At 42.9% G+C, this 19343-nt stretch overlaps 1 protein-coding gene across 1 annotated transcript; it reads right to left on the bottom strand.

Annotated features, from left to right (window-relative positions):
- Positions 1–128: 128 nt before the first annotated feature.
- On the bottom strand, positions 129–19103 carry kitb (KIT proto-oncogene, receptor tyrosine kinase b). The gene is made up of 21 exons (XM_041966005.1): positions 19049–19103; positions 16761–17036; positions 16392–16676; positions 14538–14677; positions 13827–13995; positions 12379–12568; positions 12185–12300; positions 11938–12052; positions 10493–10683; positions 9985–10091; positions 9121–9247; positions 8781–8885; positions 6948–7058; positions 6121–6259; positions 5924–5991; positions 5709–5797; positions 5062–5184; positions 4411–4522; positions 4071–4170; positions 2578–2683; positions 129–1638 (listed from the first exon to the last, which is right to left on the bottom strand). The coding sequence occupies exons 1-21, from the start codon at positions 19101–19103 to the stop codon at positions 1495–1497; spliced, it is 2868 nt and encodes a 955-aa protein (XP_041821939.1). The 3' UTR covers positions 129–1494.
- Between the last annotated feature and the right edge of the window lie 240 nt (positions 19104–19343).

The raw sequence follows: 19343 nt of genomic DNA on the forward strand, positions 1-19343 counted from the left end.
TTTATTATCACAAGTCAACCAACCTTATCAAAACTGTGATTCTCAAAACCAGAATACAGAAGCTCTGTTCTGTCTGCCCTCTCACCAATAACTGTGATCACAACCAATGCATTCAGTGTTTTGAAAAAAAAAAAATCTAAAGGCACATCTCTATCGTATTTACACTGCATACATGTTCGACATAAATCAAGTCAAAAGAGCACACAATCGGTCCTAAACACCTGGCCACACTGGCTTTGCTAAAGAGACTAAACTAAAGCTAACCCTAAAATACATACAGCAAAACACCTGTCAGTTCAGTCACAGTATTCAAAGCTTCAACGCATGGGTGGGAATCAGTGTTGGTGGGTTCATTTTTTTATGAGGAGTTATCGCTTGCGTGCCACCTTGCTGTGGCTCATTTGAAATACTCATAAAAGAGACTTCAGGTCTCTTATCTTTTTTCAAAGCCTATTAAAACCAGTTTCCAGGACATTTAGGGAAAGATGCTTATTTGCTTTCGTGACGAGAGTTAGATGAGAAGAACAAGACCACTATAAATTCAAATTAGAGAAATAAAATGTTGTCGCACAACTTGCATTCATTCTCAAGAGAAACAAATAAATGAAAAGTAAATTCTGTCCAAATAAGCAACCAGCAGAGACTCATGGGAAGCCCCTGCTCGCAGCCAAGAAATACTTCCACACATAACTCCAAGATATCATCTGTTAATGAGTGGATTAAGTGGTTCTGGTAGGCGGATTTTGTCACTGTTGAGACACAGCCAGGCTAGCTGTTTCCCCTGTTTCCAGTCTTCATTCTAAGATGAACATCTGTTTCCTTCACCTCCATACGTAATGCATAGATAATAGGGTGGTACCAGTCTTCACATCTAACGCAAGACAGTGCTATGAGTATATTTCCCAAAATGTCCGAATATTCCCATAAAAACAGCGACAAATCTGACGAAAACAAACTGCTGCAGTCCACTCATCACAGCAACAACTGTGCTTATCTGTTCCTCGGTTTAGGTCAGGTTTTTTCTCTTGCTTGTGTTCTGTGTTTTCCCCAAAGCATCTTAAGACATGCTCTAAGGCTGAATGTGAGCCAAAACTCCTCCCGCTGCTGATGGGTGATGTTGTATCTGATGGGCAGTTAGTGCTGGAGTCTGCTTTATATAGACGTGCACCCGATGTACCTACCACAGAGATCAATACACCAATGGGGAGATTAGATAGAGGCCAATACTGAGAGCCCTGTGCAAGGTCATATATATACAGTATCTGTGAGTGTGTGTGTGTGTGTGTGTGTGTGTGTGCAGGAAGGCCAGCATTTGAGAGTTAGTGTGGGTGAATGTTTTGTTAGTAGTTTACAGAGTGCGTTTGGCCCTTGTACTTGCAGTAAAAGGAGAGAATGATCAGGGAGGTAAGGGCTGTTGCACGCTTCATAGCAGTGTGTATGTGCATATGTGTGTGTGTGTGTGTGTGTGTGTGTGTGTGTGTGTGCGCCTGTTAATCAGACATAGTCCAGGAAGACATCAGTCGTGTTTTGCAGTAAAGGCTGGGTGGGGGCCGTCGTGCTGCAGACTGAACTCAACCTCCGTGATGGCGCCCTCTGCTGCTCTGGATGACCTGGGTTGTTGCTCAGTCTCAGGTAAACCTGAGGAACACACACACACTTGTAGTTTAAGCTTTGGTAGCACAGCTTTTTCACAAAAATACAGTCTGATCACATACGGAAAAATGTCCAAAATCACCTTGTCAAAAAGTCTCTACTGCTAGTAACAAATAAAATATTCCCAAATGCCCCTTTTTCCACCCTTTCTCCGAAGTTGTGTCTGTAGATATGAGTAGCATGTCTGTTAAAGGATACTCCAGTGATTAAGTATGGCACCCTATAAAGTTGGAAGTCTTGCAAGTGACACATTTGATCAAAATTAATGCAGGAGAGGTTGAGATATCTTTACTTTTAGTCTATGGGAATGGTTCCCAACCTGTGGGTCGGGACATAACACAGGGCCCCCTGAGCTGAATCTAAGGGGCCGTCAGATGATTACAGGAGATAAAATAATAAAAACACAAGTATGTTTGTTTGTTTGTTTTAATTAATTTGCCTCTTCAGGCCTCAAAAAATATTTAAAAGACATCATTTGAGAGGAGAAAATCACAATTCATGGAGCTGCATTTTTTTTTATTAAGGGGTCATGAGCAAGGATCAAGCACCCAATCCTACATTTCCCATAATTTGTAATGACATCATAAGGGGTTATATTTTCGGGAACTTGACAAAAGCTCCTTTAGAGCTGCAGGAAGATGTATATATAGCTATTTTCGCAGGCTGTGTAGGACTGCAAATGACAAGTCAACTGAGCTTGATGTGTAAAATCAGTGGACGGCATCATTATGGCTTTAAAAGCATATTGTATAACCTCAGCATCCGTGGTTTGATTCCGGCTGGGGGCCTATATTGCACATATTACTCATCCATCTTTCTCCCTTTGTTTCCTGTTTGTATCTGTCAATCTCCTTTAAAGATACAAAATAATCTTTAAAAAATAATGAATAACATGTCTGTCATTTCACGGTTCCATCATCTTACATTCTTGGTATTTTCAGAGAGCAGTAGCTCGCTCCTCTCCACCAGTTTCCTGAAGGAAGGCCTTTTCAAAGGGTCATGGCTCCAACACGACAACATCATGTCGTACCTGCAGAGGTAGATTAGTTTCAACACACTGAGTTACTGCACACACAGATGCAGCCAGTATAAAACTAAACAAAGAAGTGGGTTAAAAAAAAAATCTATACAAAATCACAGTCATAGCCTCTGTTTCATTAGGTTATGTCACATTGCACTAATAAAATGTAAAGAAATAATAACAACCCTCGTGGTGAACATCCTTAACAGCCAACAATATAAAACAGAAATGACTTTTTCATTTTCGATCAAGTCAAACATTCCCTGGTTTCATGCTACGTTTGTCTGATTTTTATGTCCACGTAAACAGAGTATTTCTGAATTGTTGGTCGAACATATGCAGATACTGTATCAAAGAAGTGGACAAAGCCTCCAAGTCTGAAAAGATGTGAAAGAGCCTTAAAGCGGTGTTCTTTCTAATGGCCAGCAGGGGGCGACTCCACTGGTTGCAAATAGAAGTGTAACTAAGCTTATGAGACAATGACCCATTACGTTTAAATAGCTGTGAACTTGTTTTGGTCTCAGACTTTGACCCTTTCACAATGTGTTTTCAGTTCATGAAAGTTCGTTACATTTTGGTGGCCTGAATATGTCTTGTTCAGGCATCGGTTGAACTAAAAGACACTCTCGGGAGTCCATTGTCCATGTTTTCTGGCAAGTACATTTTGTTTTAAGACAGTTTTTTCGCTAGCATCCCAATCAATATCACAGTCAGTGTGAATTATGGATGCACCTTGTGGGTCAAGCATGCTAATGCTAGTAACAGATAACTTAGCTCCACACTCTTGACCGGGTCCAGACCTTTGAATCCGCCCGCTCCACTGAGTTGACTGAGTTAAACAGTGGTTTCTCATCTGAAAAAAACGACGATCCAAGTACTGTGGGGGACTAAGGATTAGCCAATCAGTGCTATGGGCGGGGCTAATTGCAATGCTCAAGTGTTGTTACACTGTGCATAATAACAACAACGGGGACCACTATAGACAAGATAGACGTTGCTGTTCTTTGCCCGTGAATGAAGTTTGTTTTTTGTCGTCTCCACTCCACTGTTAAAAGCCCAGTGCAACCAGTATGTTGGCATGGTTACGCATCAGTGTTGGCTCAAAATAACAGTAGATTCACGCGGATATGTTGGTCCCCAGTGATTGGTTAGGGAAAATCAAACCCCCCTACAGAAATCGCACAGAGTGGAAACAATGTCAGACTGAAGATGCAAACGAGTGTAACAAGTTGACTGATATCAGGCAACCAAATATGGTCACCTCTGGTCCAAATAAACAAAGATGGCAACGGCCAAAATGCCAAACTTAAGGCTTCAAAACAGCAGCCAACAAACCAATAGTTGCAGCCCTTGTTAGAATACTTCAATAATAACACACTCACAGATATACACTTACATCTCAATGGGAGCAAACTCAGGCCTGCTCATCCTGTGGCCCTCTTGAATCATCCTGTAAAACACAGATCCCACCTGCATCCCCGGGTATGGGCTGTTACCTGCAACACAGACATGCAGTCAAAAACTATGAAATTGTGTCATGATGCTAGTTTCTGGGGCTATATTATGTATCACAATCAATCCGATTTTGTATGATTCACCCAACTAAGTGATGTTGCTGCTTGGGAGCATCATCAGAGCCTCTAATAAGGCCCCAGTTGGCTCAAATGGATGATGATAATAATGGCTCAGACATTATGAAACACATGCAACAGCACAGCTCTAACTGGAAACGTTACCCAGAGAGAAGATTTCCCAGAGCAGGATGCCATAGGACCAGACGTCACTCTCATAGGTGTAGACGCAGTCGAAAATACTCTCGGGAGACATCCACTTGACTGGCAGACGAGCCTGCAGGAGGGGTTGCACGATTACAAGAGAATAGACTGTGTTCCCTTAATTTCATTCCTAAAAATACACAACATCTCCTATTTTATAGATCAAAAGTTTCCATATATTTCTGTTGCTTCCATTTTTTCATATGTAATAGTAGGCACATTCTTCTAGACCTGAAACAACTCAGTCTGTTAACTGATCGGTAAATTGACAGAAAAATAACTGGCAGATATTTTCGTAATCAATTAATTGTTCAGTATCATTTCTCAAGCAGCTTTTATGTTTTATGTGATTTAAAGTGTTTTATCTCGAGCTTTTGGAGCGTTGGCTAGAAAACAAGCAACCGGATGATGTCAGCTTGGGCTTCAGGGAATTGCAGTTATGGATTTTTCATTACTTTCCTATATTTTATAGACAGAATGGTTTATTGGTGATGAAAAACATCATTAGTTGCAGCCCTACATTTTTCACATCTAAATATTGTAGTCCAGCCCCAGTGAAGGAAAGAAAGAAGGATAGAAGGAAGGAAGGAAGGACAGGTCAGAGAGACTCACATTGCCCCGGAGCACATAGCTGGCATCAGTTGTGATGTCTCGTGCCAACCCAAAGTCACAGATCTTTGCCACCCTGCCGTGAGTCAGCAGAATGTTTCTGGCTGCAAGATCCCTGTGGATACACTATACACACACACACACACGCAAACACAAACAGGGTCATGATAACTGATAGCCGCTTTTTGCAGTGAATGATTCACAGCACGCATAAACAAATAAGGCGAGGTGAGTTTAACTCATTACAAACCTTACACAAAAAGCAAACTGACAGTGCTACAGTCTCTCACACAAGACATTAATGCACTAAAACAAAATATTTGGGAAAGAAAACACACTGCAATCAATCAATTTAACTATAAACATACAATAGAAAAAATGCTTTAAATTTAACAAAAGCAACACAAGTGCAGCTGTATGAAAACCCGAAGATTTTAAGTTGCAGCTTATTTAAGATCACGAGGGAGCTGTGCAGTGTACGACCTAATGTAAATACTGCTTCACCCTCATGTTTAGGGCACTTTCAGCTCATGGCAATGCGCTGCATGTTGGCCCTGAGCCATAACATCTTTTATAAACTAGCAGCAGCGCTTTTACATCTCTTCTGTAACTACCCTATAAATAAAGCACGCAGTCTGTAAAAGCCTTACGTTCTTGGAAGTAATGTACTCCATCCCTTTGGCAACCTGGTAGGAAAAGCTGAGGAGATCTTCAGCATCCAGGGACAGATCTATGTCATCTAGATAATGATTACATTGTTGGCTTTAGTGAATGAAACCAGGGGTTTGCACAGGCTTTACTACAGCAGGTAAGGCACTCAGTGTGTTGTTGACAGCTTTGATAAAAATAGTGAGAGACGTCCTACCTGACTGGGAAGACCTTTCTTTCTCAGAGGGACGCATGGGCATGTATCCTGTACCAGTCTCCTCTGTGCTGCATAGTCACACACACACACACACACACACACACACACACACACACACACACAAACATAAGTAAGCATCAAATGCTGACAACCATTTTGCAGTTGCAATCACAACTTAGATACACACACATACACACCTTGCAGCCTCCGTTTGGTTCGCGACGTTGCGATAGTAACCATCACCAACTTGGGAGTTTAGGAAGGACTCTCTTTTTCTGCGCAGGAAGTTGAGGAGGTCGCCATAGCAACAGTATTCTGTGATCACCAGAATTGGGCCTGGCAAGATGCAGAGATAAAAAGCAACCTCGCTCACTGGTTTTTAAACCGTATGACAGCGTATAACAATGGAAAAGGATGAGCCGAAGCTCTGATAATGAGCCGAAAGAAGATGGCATTTGTAATGCTGCAGTGTGCAGTGTATTCAGAGAGGTCTGAACAATACATGTGTTTAAGGGCTGATCAGCATCACTAGTTTTGCATTGAAACATATTGAGCAAATTTCTGTCAATATCTTGAAATTAGGATCTTTCATGCCCAATGCCGACAAGAAAATCTGAAGTGTTCAGTGTTTCTTTCCCAATAACATACTCATGCGTATGGAATCCACTCTGAACGTTGCTTTATGATCAATGCTGCGGGCTAGACAGGTGGAAAATATTGATCCACTGCACAGTAAATTTGTGACCAGTCAAACTGCATCACGCTTTCATGTTGGAGCTGCTCAGTACTGACTGCCCAATATCTGATTTTTAACAAGAGGCCAGTATAGGCTGGGCGTAGCGGCAAGTCAGCAGATCAACTTCAAAACAAAACCTATTACCATAAAACAGAATCAGTCAATAAGTACATATCTAACGTGTGCAAATGCAACAGGGTTAAAACGCCCAGACAAAATTTACCCCAAATGAAAAAGTCGAAATGGATGAGCTAAGCTCGGTGTGCATGGTGAAGCTGCTCCTCTCACCTCCGACAGTGCAGGCCCCCAGCAGGTTAACGATGTTCACGTGGTTTCCAAGGTAACTGAGAACCTTCAGCTCTGACATCAGTGCCTCCTTCTCCGTGGAATGAGCATTGGCTGGGACGATATCACCAGGACATTTATAAGATATTTCACAGTGCCTCGTATGTCGCTACAACACTCAGGAACAGGCTGTGTCCGAGATCACTCCCTATTTTCTGTATAGAGCTCTGTGTTTGCTGTCTAGCATTTATTTTAATAAGGAGTGTACATGGTCTGGACAATTGAAAAAAAAGAGGATTATATTTGTTATCATTTTGACGTGGCAAAATGAAGCCAGAAGGTCCTCAACAAAAAAGTAGACATAAGTAATAGTAATGTCAAAATAACAAATTCGTTATCATACTTTCCATAATAATGCTAGCGAGGCAAAAATCTAAAGATAAATTGTAGAATTACAATGCACTAACCCAATAACCACGTATAATTTCCTTGATCCTGCTTCCTTGTGTTTCTTTTGTTTCCCCTCCCTTGTGTTTCGTGTGTGTTCTCACTCTCTCCTTGTCTGTGTGTCTTTGTCTATGCCTGAGCTGCCCTGGGCGTGGTTCACCTGCCCCCCTCCTGCTGCCTGCCCACCCGCCCACCTGAGGTTCATCAAGCAATCAGCCCACACTGTATATAAACCCCAGTCCTCTGATTGTCCTTTGTGATACTTTGTCTCAGCTCCTGAATTGCTCTTGTTAACCTGCTCTGTGCTCCTGATCTCCACCTGCATCTCCTGCCCTATGCCAGTCAAACTCCCTGCTTCCTCTCTCTGATCTGCCTTCTTCTGAAGTTCCTCGCCTCCCGCTCGGGTCATTCTCCTCTGGATCGCACCTTCTGAACTGATTTGTATCGTCAACAACAAATTGCTTGCGCTCTCACTTTCGTCTTTTGGGCTCTACAAGCAACACCCATTATGACAGATTCCTTTTGACAATTGTTCATTACAAATTCAAATTATATTTTTTGATTATATAAATTATAAAAAAAAAGCATGTAGATAATTTTTTAAAGCCGAAAGTGGAGGAGGACTTGAGGGGCTTTTTTGATCCCTGAGTGGTGTCTGCAGTCGTCCTCACAAGCTGCAGAAAATAGGGCAGTTGATATGTTGCCTGAGAGGCAAAACTAGAATGCAAAAAAAAGGCTGATAATCACTTGCTACTGCTGATTTTGAAAAGTGAAGGGGACATGTCCCCCAATCCCATAATCATAACGCAAAAAGCTGATGACTTGAAATTCTGAAATGTCTCTGAAATCATTTCCACAGCGTCTGTCTTTTCTCCAACCCTCCTTAGATCTGTTTCCACATGACAAAAGCCTCAATGCTTTCCACCAAAACCACGGGTACCACAACACATGAGCAGTAGCCAGGAAAAATAGCAATATGGGGCCATGACTTTGATGAATTTACTGTTTATCTGACCACAAATGAGACGAGAATTAGCGAGCTAGCGTTGCCATGACAGCAACTGAAAGGATGTAATGGGAACACAGTCCTCGAGGCTTTCGTCATATATAAGATAATAAGATTTCATCTAAAGTGTGTTATAAAACGTTTGCTGTGACCGGGAACCTTTTGAGAAACTCAGGAGTTAATCTTTGTTCCGACTGGAGGAATTCGGGATTAAATTTAGTTCGAGGTTAGTTTCAATGAGGAAGAACTGGGTGGCTCCAGCATCAATATTAATATGTAATATTAACATTAAAAACTAATTTAGGTTCTTATGTAGGGAAGAAAAGAATAAGGAGTGTTTTCGGACGCAGCTACAGAGAAAACTGACCAACATACACACTTACGTTTGAGCATCTTAACAGCAACGGTTGTGACAGTATCTGCAGAGCAGAGGCCATAGGCTGTGGCCCTCACTACCTTTCCAAACGCCCCGGAGCCCAACGTTTTACCTGTGGGAACACACAGACGAACCTTCAGCATGTTGCAATTAATTTAAGACCCCCACAGGTCACATTTTATGACTGTTTGACTGCTACAGGCAAGCTCAAACATCCAAGTGAAGCAACAATAAGAATCTTATTTTACTTCAAACAAAACATTATAATAACCACACTGGCTAACACACATTTACTCACAAATGTAAACACACAGTGTATAGTCATGCAAATATCCATTCTGTCCTACCGAAGCGTAGTTTCTGTCGCGGAAACTCCCATTTGGAGTCATATGGCAGCTGGGTGGGGTCAATATATATGTAGTTGTTGCCATGGATACTCTCAATCACCTTCCACTGGATTTGGAACTTTGGTTTCTGTTAAAGTTTGGAGGGAAAAGAGGGATTTATATGGACAAAGTGATGCTACATCAGCTGCCTCATATTGTTTATGCGTGACTTCACGATTGTATGGCTCACGTTTTCTCGTAGCTCTTCTATTCAATTTTTAGATAAGTCCAGGCACTTTAGTTGTCAGCCTGTGTCTAGACTAACCCCTAAAGATCCCACTGCGAATTCATAAACTAGTTCTCAAGGAGTCTGACTCATCCGAGTGCAAGAAGAGCAGCACGCTGTGGGGGCACGTTAATGGCTCGAGGCATGATCTGGGTGTCAATAAAGCCTTTAACTACAGCACGTCTGCACTCTGAATAGCTGATTGGTTCTGTTCAAATTCATTAGGGCACATTCATATTGATTAAAAGGACACACTTCCACTCTTATTTGCTGAATGCCGTTACCAAATCTCAGAAAGAGATTCTAACTTTAACCATAATCATGATGGAGGCATGAGTCATGTCGGGCACGAGCTAGTAAATGAGAGTGGGCCGCTTGCCAGAAACTATTGCAGCCATTTATGTTTCTGTGATGCAAGCTGCATATCAATGACGGTAAATGGACACTGTTGTCAAACAGTATTTAAACACATTTCGACACTAGTTCATGGGATTAGTGGTCATTGATTTATGAGAGATTTATGACCCTACTTTCACTTAGATTAAATATTTCTTCATTGCAATAATGGCATTGCAAGTGTGATTTATTTTCTATCTTACCTGCATGTATTTATAGAGCAGCACCACCAGAGTGAGGCTGAGAAGGACACCAGTGACCACCATGCCGGTTAGAAGAGGAGTGAAGAGTTTATGTGGGACAGTTCGTTCTGAGAAAACGCACAAGAAGAGTCAACAGAAATTACACGAGTCACATTGAAGTATACACGACATTTTACCGTTAGTTACACACACACACAGACACACACACACACAGTCTTCCTCTGGTGTTAAACCAGACAGCTGCAGCAGTGGTGTTTGTTTGTGTGAAGGATTAGCAAGTCTATACCATATAATCCCAGCCTGCATAGTCAGCATGCTCTAATCTCATTCAATCTGCACCCAGTAAACACACACCTGGCCTCGGCAGACCCAGGGTCAAGGGGTTTGTGTGTTTGTGTGTCTCTGCTGTGCGTGTGTCCAAACCCAATCCCAAAACAGATGGGACGCTGTTTCGAGTGTAAAAAAAACGGATTTGCAAACGTATATTTGAGATTACGCTGTGTCGTACCGCTGATGGAGAACAGTGTGTAGGCCTCTTCGCCGTCTGTGCTCGCCACACACTCCAGGGTGTGATAGTGTGCGTGCTCCTTGCTGCTCACGTTCAGTCGGCTCTCCACCTCACTCCTGCCGAAGGTGGACTCTGTCACCATGGCGACCTCCGGAGTCTCCCAGTGGGTGGCATTGGGCAGGTGCGAGCACCTGTTGAGGGGTTGTTAAGTTGCTTAAGGTCATATTTTACTTTCTCATGTTCTATGTCAGAGCAAGTTTTAGTATTCATGCTTCCATGGAGTGATTACAGTAGGATGTTACAGGAGAGAGGAAGGGGACACTGGACTGCAGTACAATATGTTTGTATTTCTTCACTCTTGTAGCGACTGATGTTCCAAAGCTTTGGCAAAGGTTCAATAAGGAAGATATTTTCTCTTCTTCCTTATTGATCCTTCCATTCCTTCCATTTCTCTTATTTTCTTCCGGATCTAATCTTCTCTGCATTTCTCTTGTGTCCCGCTTTTTCTACCCACACTCCTCGGAAGCAGTTCTTCAACTATCACTGCAATTCTATCACTCAGTCTCTAGACTCCAGGGTAACCTGTCCAATAAGATGTTTCTCATTAATGGGGACTAATCACCAAAGTCTTTCTCTGCAACCTCCATGAACATTGTTACACACTTCCTTCCAAGCTCCCTTCGAGCTCCCTTCATCCCGTGACACCTTGTTTCCCCAGGGTAGCGTTTCCCGTGACGGCGAGATAATTAACTTGTGATCTCGATAAAATGATCGCAGCCATGGCCATTCCCGGTGTCTGTACTAAACAATTTCTTTTGTCATTAAATCAATGAATTGTTTAGCGTACAACATTTTAAAAGCAAATCAAAAGCCTGTTTCACCAGCGTTCAAACTGTCTTAAAAATGCTCGTGTTGTGTTGACCAGCAGTCAGTATCCAGATGGCTTATTTGTCTGAATGCTAATGAGACTATGATATAAGGCATAAACCTGTGAACCAACTTTCTCAGCTCCCATGAGCATCTCCTGCTCTCAGAGGAACTGCCAGACAAAACAGCACAAGATGAGTCATGTTTTACGAGTATAATGATCTGAAGTCACACTGCTGTTCCGTTACAGCTTTTAGCATGAGCAGCATAAAAAAGTGTCCCAAGATTTTTATTACACATTGATAATTTAATAGAAAACCAAGGTAAATGTCATCAATGCGATCATTCATGGTGTAATGCAGTGATTGAGCAGTATAATAGCTTATGTTGACCCACTTGTAAACACGGCTATTATCATCACCTGCTACAACTCTTCTGATCTCTCCTCTCTAATTTCTAATTTCACCAGATCACCTTCTAACATAGCATATGCGTCATATTACGCCTTATTCTGACGTAAGCGATCAAATAAAGCAAACGCTCTTTTGATGAAAGTAGTGCATTATATCTTTGCTCACCTCGTGTGGGGCATCTTACAGAAGTACCAGCTGATTTTAGGGGCTGGGTAACCAGCAGCAATGCACCGCACCTGTCCATCAACAGGGCCTTCCTGAGCGATGATAACCGGCTTACCTTGTAGAGAAAACGGTGGGTAGACACATATTCAGCATATAAAACACACATATAGGATGTGTTCATTACAACCTGGAGAACTATGATGTTCTAATCACACACAGCAATGCAACAACTGTGAGAGCTACTTACTGTTGACGTACACATGGAACGAATGATTGACAGATGCATCCTCGTGACTGGCTGAGAACTCATAGATCCCGCCCTCCGAGCCGAGGACCCTCACTAGTCTGAGCTCGCTGACGTATCTGACAAAAACAAAGGTGTCCTTAAATTCTGCTTGTGTGTTGTGTTCCTGCACTTGATGTGCTGTGAACTCACTGTACCTGTACTTGCGGCGGTGGACCGTGATAACGTGCTCTGTGGTGTTGAGGAGCTGTTTGTCGTTGTAAGACCAGGACAGGGAGCTGAGTGCAGGATGGGCATCAAATTCTACTCTGAGGCTCAGGCTCTCCCCCTCTTTAACATCAGCCTGGACTGGACCCGGCCCCCCTAACATGGTGATGAAGCCCTGCTCTGGAGTACGACAGAAATTTAAATAGTTAAAGGAAAAGTCCACAAGTGGTTGCAGATCAGCAAAGGCTGTTCTGTGGATGTGTCATTCGTCTTTTCAGTAAATATTCAATATCTGCAATAAAATAAACTGGTAAATATTATGCTTAACCCCTTGATGCCTGAATTTATTTAGAATTATATTGAAAGATTAATTCTTTGTGTTTTTGCTTTCAAATTGATCCTAAATTAAGAGGAGTTTGTTAATTTTTCTGTAGCACATACAATAGATATAAATTTAGGTAGGTTCACCAACTAGAATAGGGTTCAAACAAACAGTATATGTCCACTTTTTTCAATGCTTAAATGCAGTAAAAACATCTTTTTTGTGTATTCAAAATTCATTTATTTCATCAAAACAAAATTGGCTTACAACCATTACATTGTAACGACAATTAGAACAGGGGTTCTTTCACTTTGACTGGTCCGACGAGAAACCAGTGCTTGCAAATGGTTCCTAGGTGTGTGTTGAAAATGCACAAACCGGCATTAGAGGAATGCATGCGCGATTTGGCTACAATGTGGATTAAAGCGATATGATGCAAATTTGCGACAATAGGCGCTACGGGGTTAATGCCTTGCAGACTCTTGCTGTAAAAATCACTGTGATGTAACTTCATGTGCTTCCTCCACCTGCCCGGTCAACCTTTATTGCAGATTTTTTACAAAATACCTCATGAAAAGTGTGCTTGAACTTTTTTCCCACCCATTTGTAGGCATTAACAACAAATTAGTTGTTGAGCACTTGCGTGAAATTTCTGGAAAGAAGCCAGAGAGAGACTGCAACACATCATTTGGGCAAATGCAGCATACCTACATGGCTTTTGGAGCATTCGTCTGCTTTGCTGCACCTTTGTGTGGCCTAACTTATGTCTAGACTAGCTTTGATTTGATTTGACATTCTCATTGGTATATAATAACACGCTTTGCATAATGGAAGACGTTTCTATGATGCATCTACACACTAATTTGCATTCTATGCAAATGAGTGATCATGCATCCTAAAAAATGTTGTTTTAGGAGTGAACCCAGGTGTCATTGGTTCAGTTTTAGTTCACCGTTGTTGTTGCTTTCTGTTCTGACTAATAGGGAACATTCCTGTGAATGATGTGAAGGAGGGGTGGTGATGGCGATGGTGGTGGTCAGATCCAGCTGTGTGTATGTGTATTATCTGTGGCACTCATTTATACACGAAAACCAAAATGCCATCATCAACACTCACCGCGGACGTCCAGCTGCAGCGCTGCAGCACTGGTGCCTCTCTCGTTGAGGCCGTGGCAGCGGTAAGACCCCGAGTCTGATTGGTTGACAGCTGTGATCACGAGTGAGGTGGAACGCTGATAACCACGGGAACCGGACAGGATGTGTGAGGTGTGGGACTCATCAGGATGCTGCAGGGCATCACAAGCAAGGTTGTTTTCATGCCTCAGTTTTTCTAGCAAGCGTACACTTCATCTTCTGAGTACTTAAAAAAAATCACAATATTTCACATACTATTTTTCATTCAACTCATCAATTATATTTTCTGCAAATAGTGTCTTCTAAAATGTTGTTTCAAAGCCTTCCCTGCACATTCAGGTACATAATAATTTGCTTAAAACCACATTTTAAAATAACATTTAGTGTAAGAATTACCAGAATCAGTAACACAAAACACATGTGTGCAAGAAACTCCGCTTCATGTCATTAAAGCCATAAAATTCCCAGAAAGAGGACTAATGATGTGAGATTACTGTCTTTCATGGTAGCTACTGCCCTGAAAAAAAAATCTAATGTTGATCTAAGTATTTCTTTCATTGTTCCCGTTAATTTCCCCTTTGGAAAAAGCTGGCTGGGAACAAAGAAAGTTTCAGATCTTGACAGTCAATCACGAACACATAAAGACAGAGTAGACGCAGCCTGTCCTGCCAGTCAATCCCTAGGTCAATCTCACCGCTGTGGAAGGGAAATCCCACTTGAGACTGAAGTCCGGGTTGACGTTGGTGGAGCTGCAGGTGATCTCAAACTGCTCTCCTTTCCTCAGGATAACAGCGTCTTTCTGGGAGAGCGTGACCACAGGAGGCACCTCTGGCACTGGGTCGAGACATGCAAAAGCAACATTGTCATAACCGATAGAGCTGATTAGTTCATGGCATGGCATTTCCTCCATTTCACTGTTGGTCACTTAGGTCATGACCTTTGCACCACTCACTCCTGGTTCCATGTTATTTATGAGCATGAAGTTAATCTCTTGTATGGTACACAAAGCCGTAAAACCCTCTGGATTTGTGCGTGTGCTAAATGTAGAAATCCTGAATCTATGTGCATGTTAACAACATTGTTCCTCCCGGAGATGTTTTGTCGAAATGCCACTGAAACTAAATCTGGTTATTTGTTACTAAAATGACAAGTCTCTGCGCATACTATCATAAAAGGCCCTTAAGGGTTTGTGACTCTTGTTTGTTCAGTGGCAGGGAGTTTCTTTAGTGGACAAACACACTAGTGACAATGCACACAAGTACAGTATTTGCATATGCAGGCGCTTGCGTACGTATAAACCGGATGATTAATTCCCAACATTAAATGCCTGCTGACGTCACTTCAGCGGCTGTGTTTGGCAAAGACAAGTAATTCTATTTAGCCCAAACACGGCCTTCGTGCACCGTTACAAAGCTTTGTTCCCTATGGGACACTAATCCCTCCGCTCCTCCCTCCCTCACGTCTCTTTTCTCACTCCCTCCCTCCGTCAGTCAAAAGGAAACTACGCCCCGGCTCCTCCCAGCTTGTCTCTGTTCAGACTTCTTTCCACTGCAGACTGAAAATGCTGATGCAGTGCAGGGTTGAATACAAACATGATCAGTTTCCACTGATGTATACTTAAAGTGCTTTTATGGTACATTTCCTATTAATATAATTCACAAGAAAAGCCATGAGCTAAACCGCTTTTGCCAAAACACATCTGCAATGTGGCTCGCTGAAGGAGGCTTTTTTTCATTGCTGTGACTCGCACTGATCTCTGCCAGGATGCATTATGGTCTCTTATGGAGATTTGTAGCCTCACTAGCAGCTCTAGAAATTACAGTGTTGGTCTGTCCACCACTTTGGTCCGGAGTGAAGTATCTCAACAACTTTTTGATGGATTGCAATGGAGTTTTGTGCAGACATTAATGAGTCCTAATGCCTTTTGTGATCACTTCGCCTCTTTGTTCATGACCAAACACCTGCAAAGATTCCAATATTCCCATCAGCCTCAGCATTACTTTGTGTTTACCGCGAGTTAGCAAATGCTGGCATGCTGACATAGGCAACTAAACTAACATGGTGGAATGGTGAACATTATTTACAACAAGTTAGCCTTGTCACTGTGAGCATGTTAGCATGCCGACATTAGCATGCAGCTCAAATCGCCATCGCGCAACCTCACGCAGCAAGCCTGATTGTAGACTCTTCATTTAGTTTACATGTGCATGCATATCATTTCAGGCAACATCTATTTTAGATTTTAAATATTTTTTGACATATTTGAGAGTTTCAGTGTTGAAATTAGGCTGCAAGAGGGATAGTTTAACTATTGCTTGTGCTAACTAGTCACTCTCACTCTGGCTTTGTAGATCTGGCACATACAGCAGTCAGTCTATCCCCCTTCTTACAGTTTTAGCTTAGCTATCACCAAAATGACAAATGCAGCAAAGATATGACACATGCAGAACCATTAAACACTGGTATGAAACCCTTAACCGACATAAACTATATTTTTATCGAACAAGAATATTACAAATTGCCTTTTTCCATCATATCTCTCACTTACCAAGTCGTACATCCACAGAGTATTGGCTCGATGTCACTTTGTCTCCACCAAGCTGTCCCACACATATGTAACAGCCCTCATATTCCTTCCTCATATTGCTGATGGTGACGCCTCGCTGGAGGTCGCTGCGGTAACGCATACCAGAGGGCAAAGGCCGTCCATCGCAGGTCTCCAGAGCCAGGAGGGTGACCTCGGGGTCCGTCACAAGGCAGGGGAAGGTGCAGTTCTCACCTGCACGCACCAGGATGATGTTCACCATGGTGCGCTGGAAGGCATTCTGGGGGTCTGGGGAGATGAAAGAGGGGGCTAAGGTTTGGATTGAGACACCATGCGCAATCCCATGCCCACTCCCCCAATTCTAATACCCACCTTTCACATATACGTAGATGGAGCTGTGTTCCAGCGTGCTGTTGTTGATGCACACATAACGACCCATATGGTAGGCCTGCGCTGCTGACACCTTGACATAGGCCACTCCGCCCTCCTCCACCTCTCCCTCCAGCCTGCGAGCCCTCTCCCTCTGCCACCTCAGCCTGTATGGGGCGCCAGACGTTGTGGCGTTGTCATGACACCACAGCTCCAGCTTCCCCCTCTTGGGAACTACTATGTGAGGCCCGCTGGGGGAGATGACTGGCTCGCACCACACTGGAACAGAGGACATACAGTGTGGTTGATGTATGCTGGACCTGGATGCTATTTTTCAAAGGCTGTGACTGTGAAGTTTGGCTACAGATCCAGGCAGAAGGAAAAAAAAACACAACCACAACAATGTCGAGGAATGACAAATAGCAAGAAAGAGATGCACATCAATGAAAAGAGCAAGAAGCAACAGGGCTGCTAGTCACTTCTGTTAGGGCTGAACAACAGTCCAAACCTGAAGGTATTAGCAAATAAAACGAAGAAAAGCAGCGAATCCTCACAACTGAAAAGCTATAACAAAATGTTGTTCAGTATTTCTGCTTGAAAATGACTTCAACAATAAATCCACCATCAAAACAGTTCCTGATTATTTGATCAACAAACTGATTGATGGGCTAATTGTTAGAGCTGTACAGGGTATAGAATGTGATGGTTAAATAGGATGGTACGATTGGCACAAAGCCCCTTAAAACAGAGTGCTATCAAACCACCACGGCCCAATTGAACAATCAATAATTATGAGCCGTCTACCCGCTGAGTAATCATGCATTAAGGCCCCTAAATCCATACCCTTAAGATGAGTAAACTAAGCTAGCAATTTCCTCTCAGTTTAACCCCCACGAGCAAACCCCCTCCATGTGCTTTTTCTTTTCTTTCTTTCTTTCTTCCTTCTTTTTTTCCCTCAGATTTCCACATGATAGGCGCCATTCCAGAAACAAAATTCTCATATGACTGTTGTGCCTTCGGGCCTGGCTGGGAGAGCAAGAAGTAGAGGCATGTGGATGCAGCTCGGCTCTCGTTGTGTGTCTTTGTTTTTGCACTGCCTTGAGTGCGTATTTTGTAGCTGTGATCTGAAAGAGTTAGTTATCTGAGCAAGCTAAAGGTTTCACTCAAAACCCGAGGCTGTTGCAGCTCTGACTAAACACGGAGCTTTCATCGCCACAGTCAGAGCTGTTGAGATGTCAAGGTGATGCTGGGTGTGTTTGTGGGAAAAGATGTGCGTCGTCTTTGTTCCCTCTGCTGCTCAGACAAGGCACACAGCCTAATCCCTTTTATTTCAGTGGGATAAATAATTCATCATCTTCAAATAGTAGTCCACACATGCACACACACACCCTTGCACACATGGTGACTTTGGTCACTTTTGGGGACATTACATAGACTTCCATTCATTTCCTGGAGACTTACCCTGACCACTAACCAGTACTTGCCTAACTGAAACCCTAACCTTAATCTAAACCCAACCGTGACCCAAGTCTTCAACCTAAAGTTTAATAATTGGCGTTATGGGGACGTTTTGTTCCAATGTGACTGTGTAAACACGTTTTTGTCCCCACAACGTACATAATACACGCACACGCGCGCGCACAGACAAACACACCTGTTGCCCCCCGGTACCCAAGCGCATCCCCTCCTACTTTACTCGACAGACAGTTGTTATGCAAATGAGCCCTGATATGATCTGCAGACCTGAGCTGACACGTTGCTCAGACTGAACCGTTAAACGCCACTTAGTGTGACCGTCACACCACGTTTTGGCAGAAACGTGGGGGGCGCGAGCGCTCCTCCAACGTTGCGCTGAAGATGCACAATTACGGGCTGTTTTTTTCCACACCAGAATTAGTCTGATTAAGAGCAAAAAGACCTTTCATATCACAGGGGGACACCAACAAAGACACGACTGTACATTTGAGACAGAACAACAAGACACAGACTCACACAAATGCGCGGAACAATATGGAAATATTGATTTTGGAGTGATATCACCGATGCGCGCATAAAGTACAGCATGATCATTATAAACTCCTCACTAACGACAGACTCATGTCCTTGGTCATATGATAGCTTTAAAATATAGGCTAATAATTTATGAAACTATTGTGTGGTTGAGAGGTAAGGTAAGGTCACTATAAAGTCATTACTGAGAACACAGAGACACCATGAGCCACTCTAGCAGTATTTCAGCAGTATTTCAGCAAATATTAAGTGTCTCTTTAAGGTTGGAGTTGTCTTCTTACCTGTTAGTGGCAGCAAAATAAAATGTGACACACAGAAAACCCAGTTGGATCTCATGATTAGGTGGTTTTCAAGCCTGTTAGTGTACTCCGCGCGTTTCAAGAGCAGGAATAACCATCCTGAGCTTCAAAAAACATCTGATCCCATCCACCGCGATGGCACGGAGCAGGTCAGCCGGCCGTCATGAGCGCACAAACACAATGATCCGGCAGGCTGCGACTCCTCTGATGGATTTCACTGGAGCTTAAAGACACAGTGCAGCGCCTCTCCTCCGCGATCTGGATCCCTGCCACTCCT

Source organism: Chelmon rostratus, chromosome 3, assembly GCF_017976325.1.
Source record: "Chelmon rostratus isolate fCheRos1 chromosome 3, fCheRos1.pri, whole genome shotgun sequence".
Taxonomy (NCBI): domain Eukaryota; kingdom Metazoa; phylum Chordata; class Actinopteri; order Chaetodontiformes; family Chaetodontidae; genus Chelmon; species Chelmon rostratus.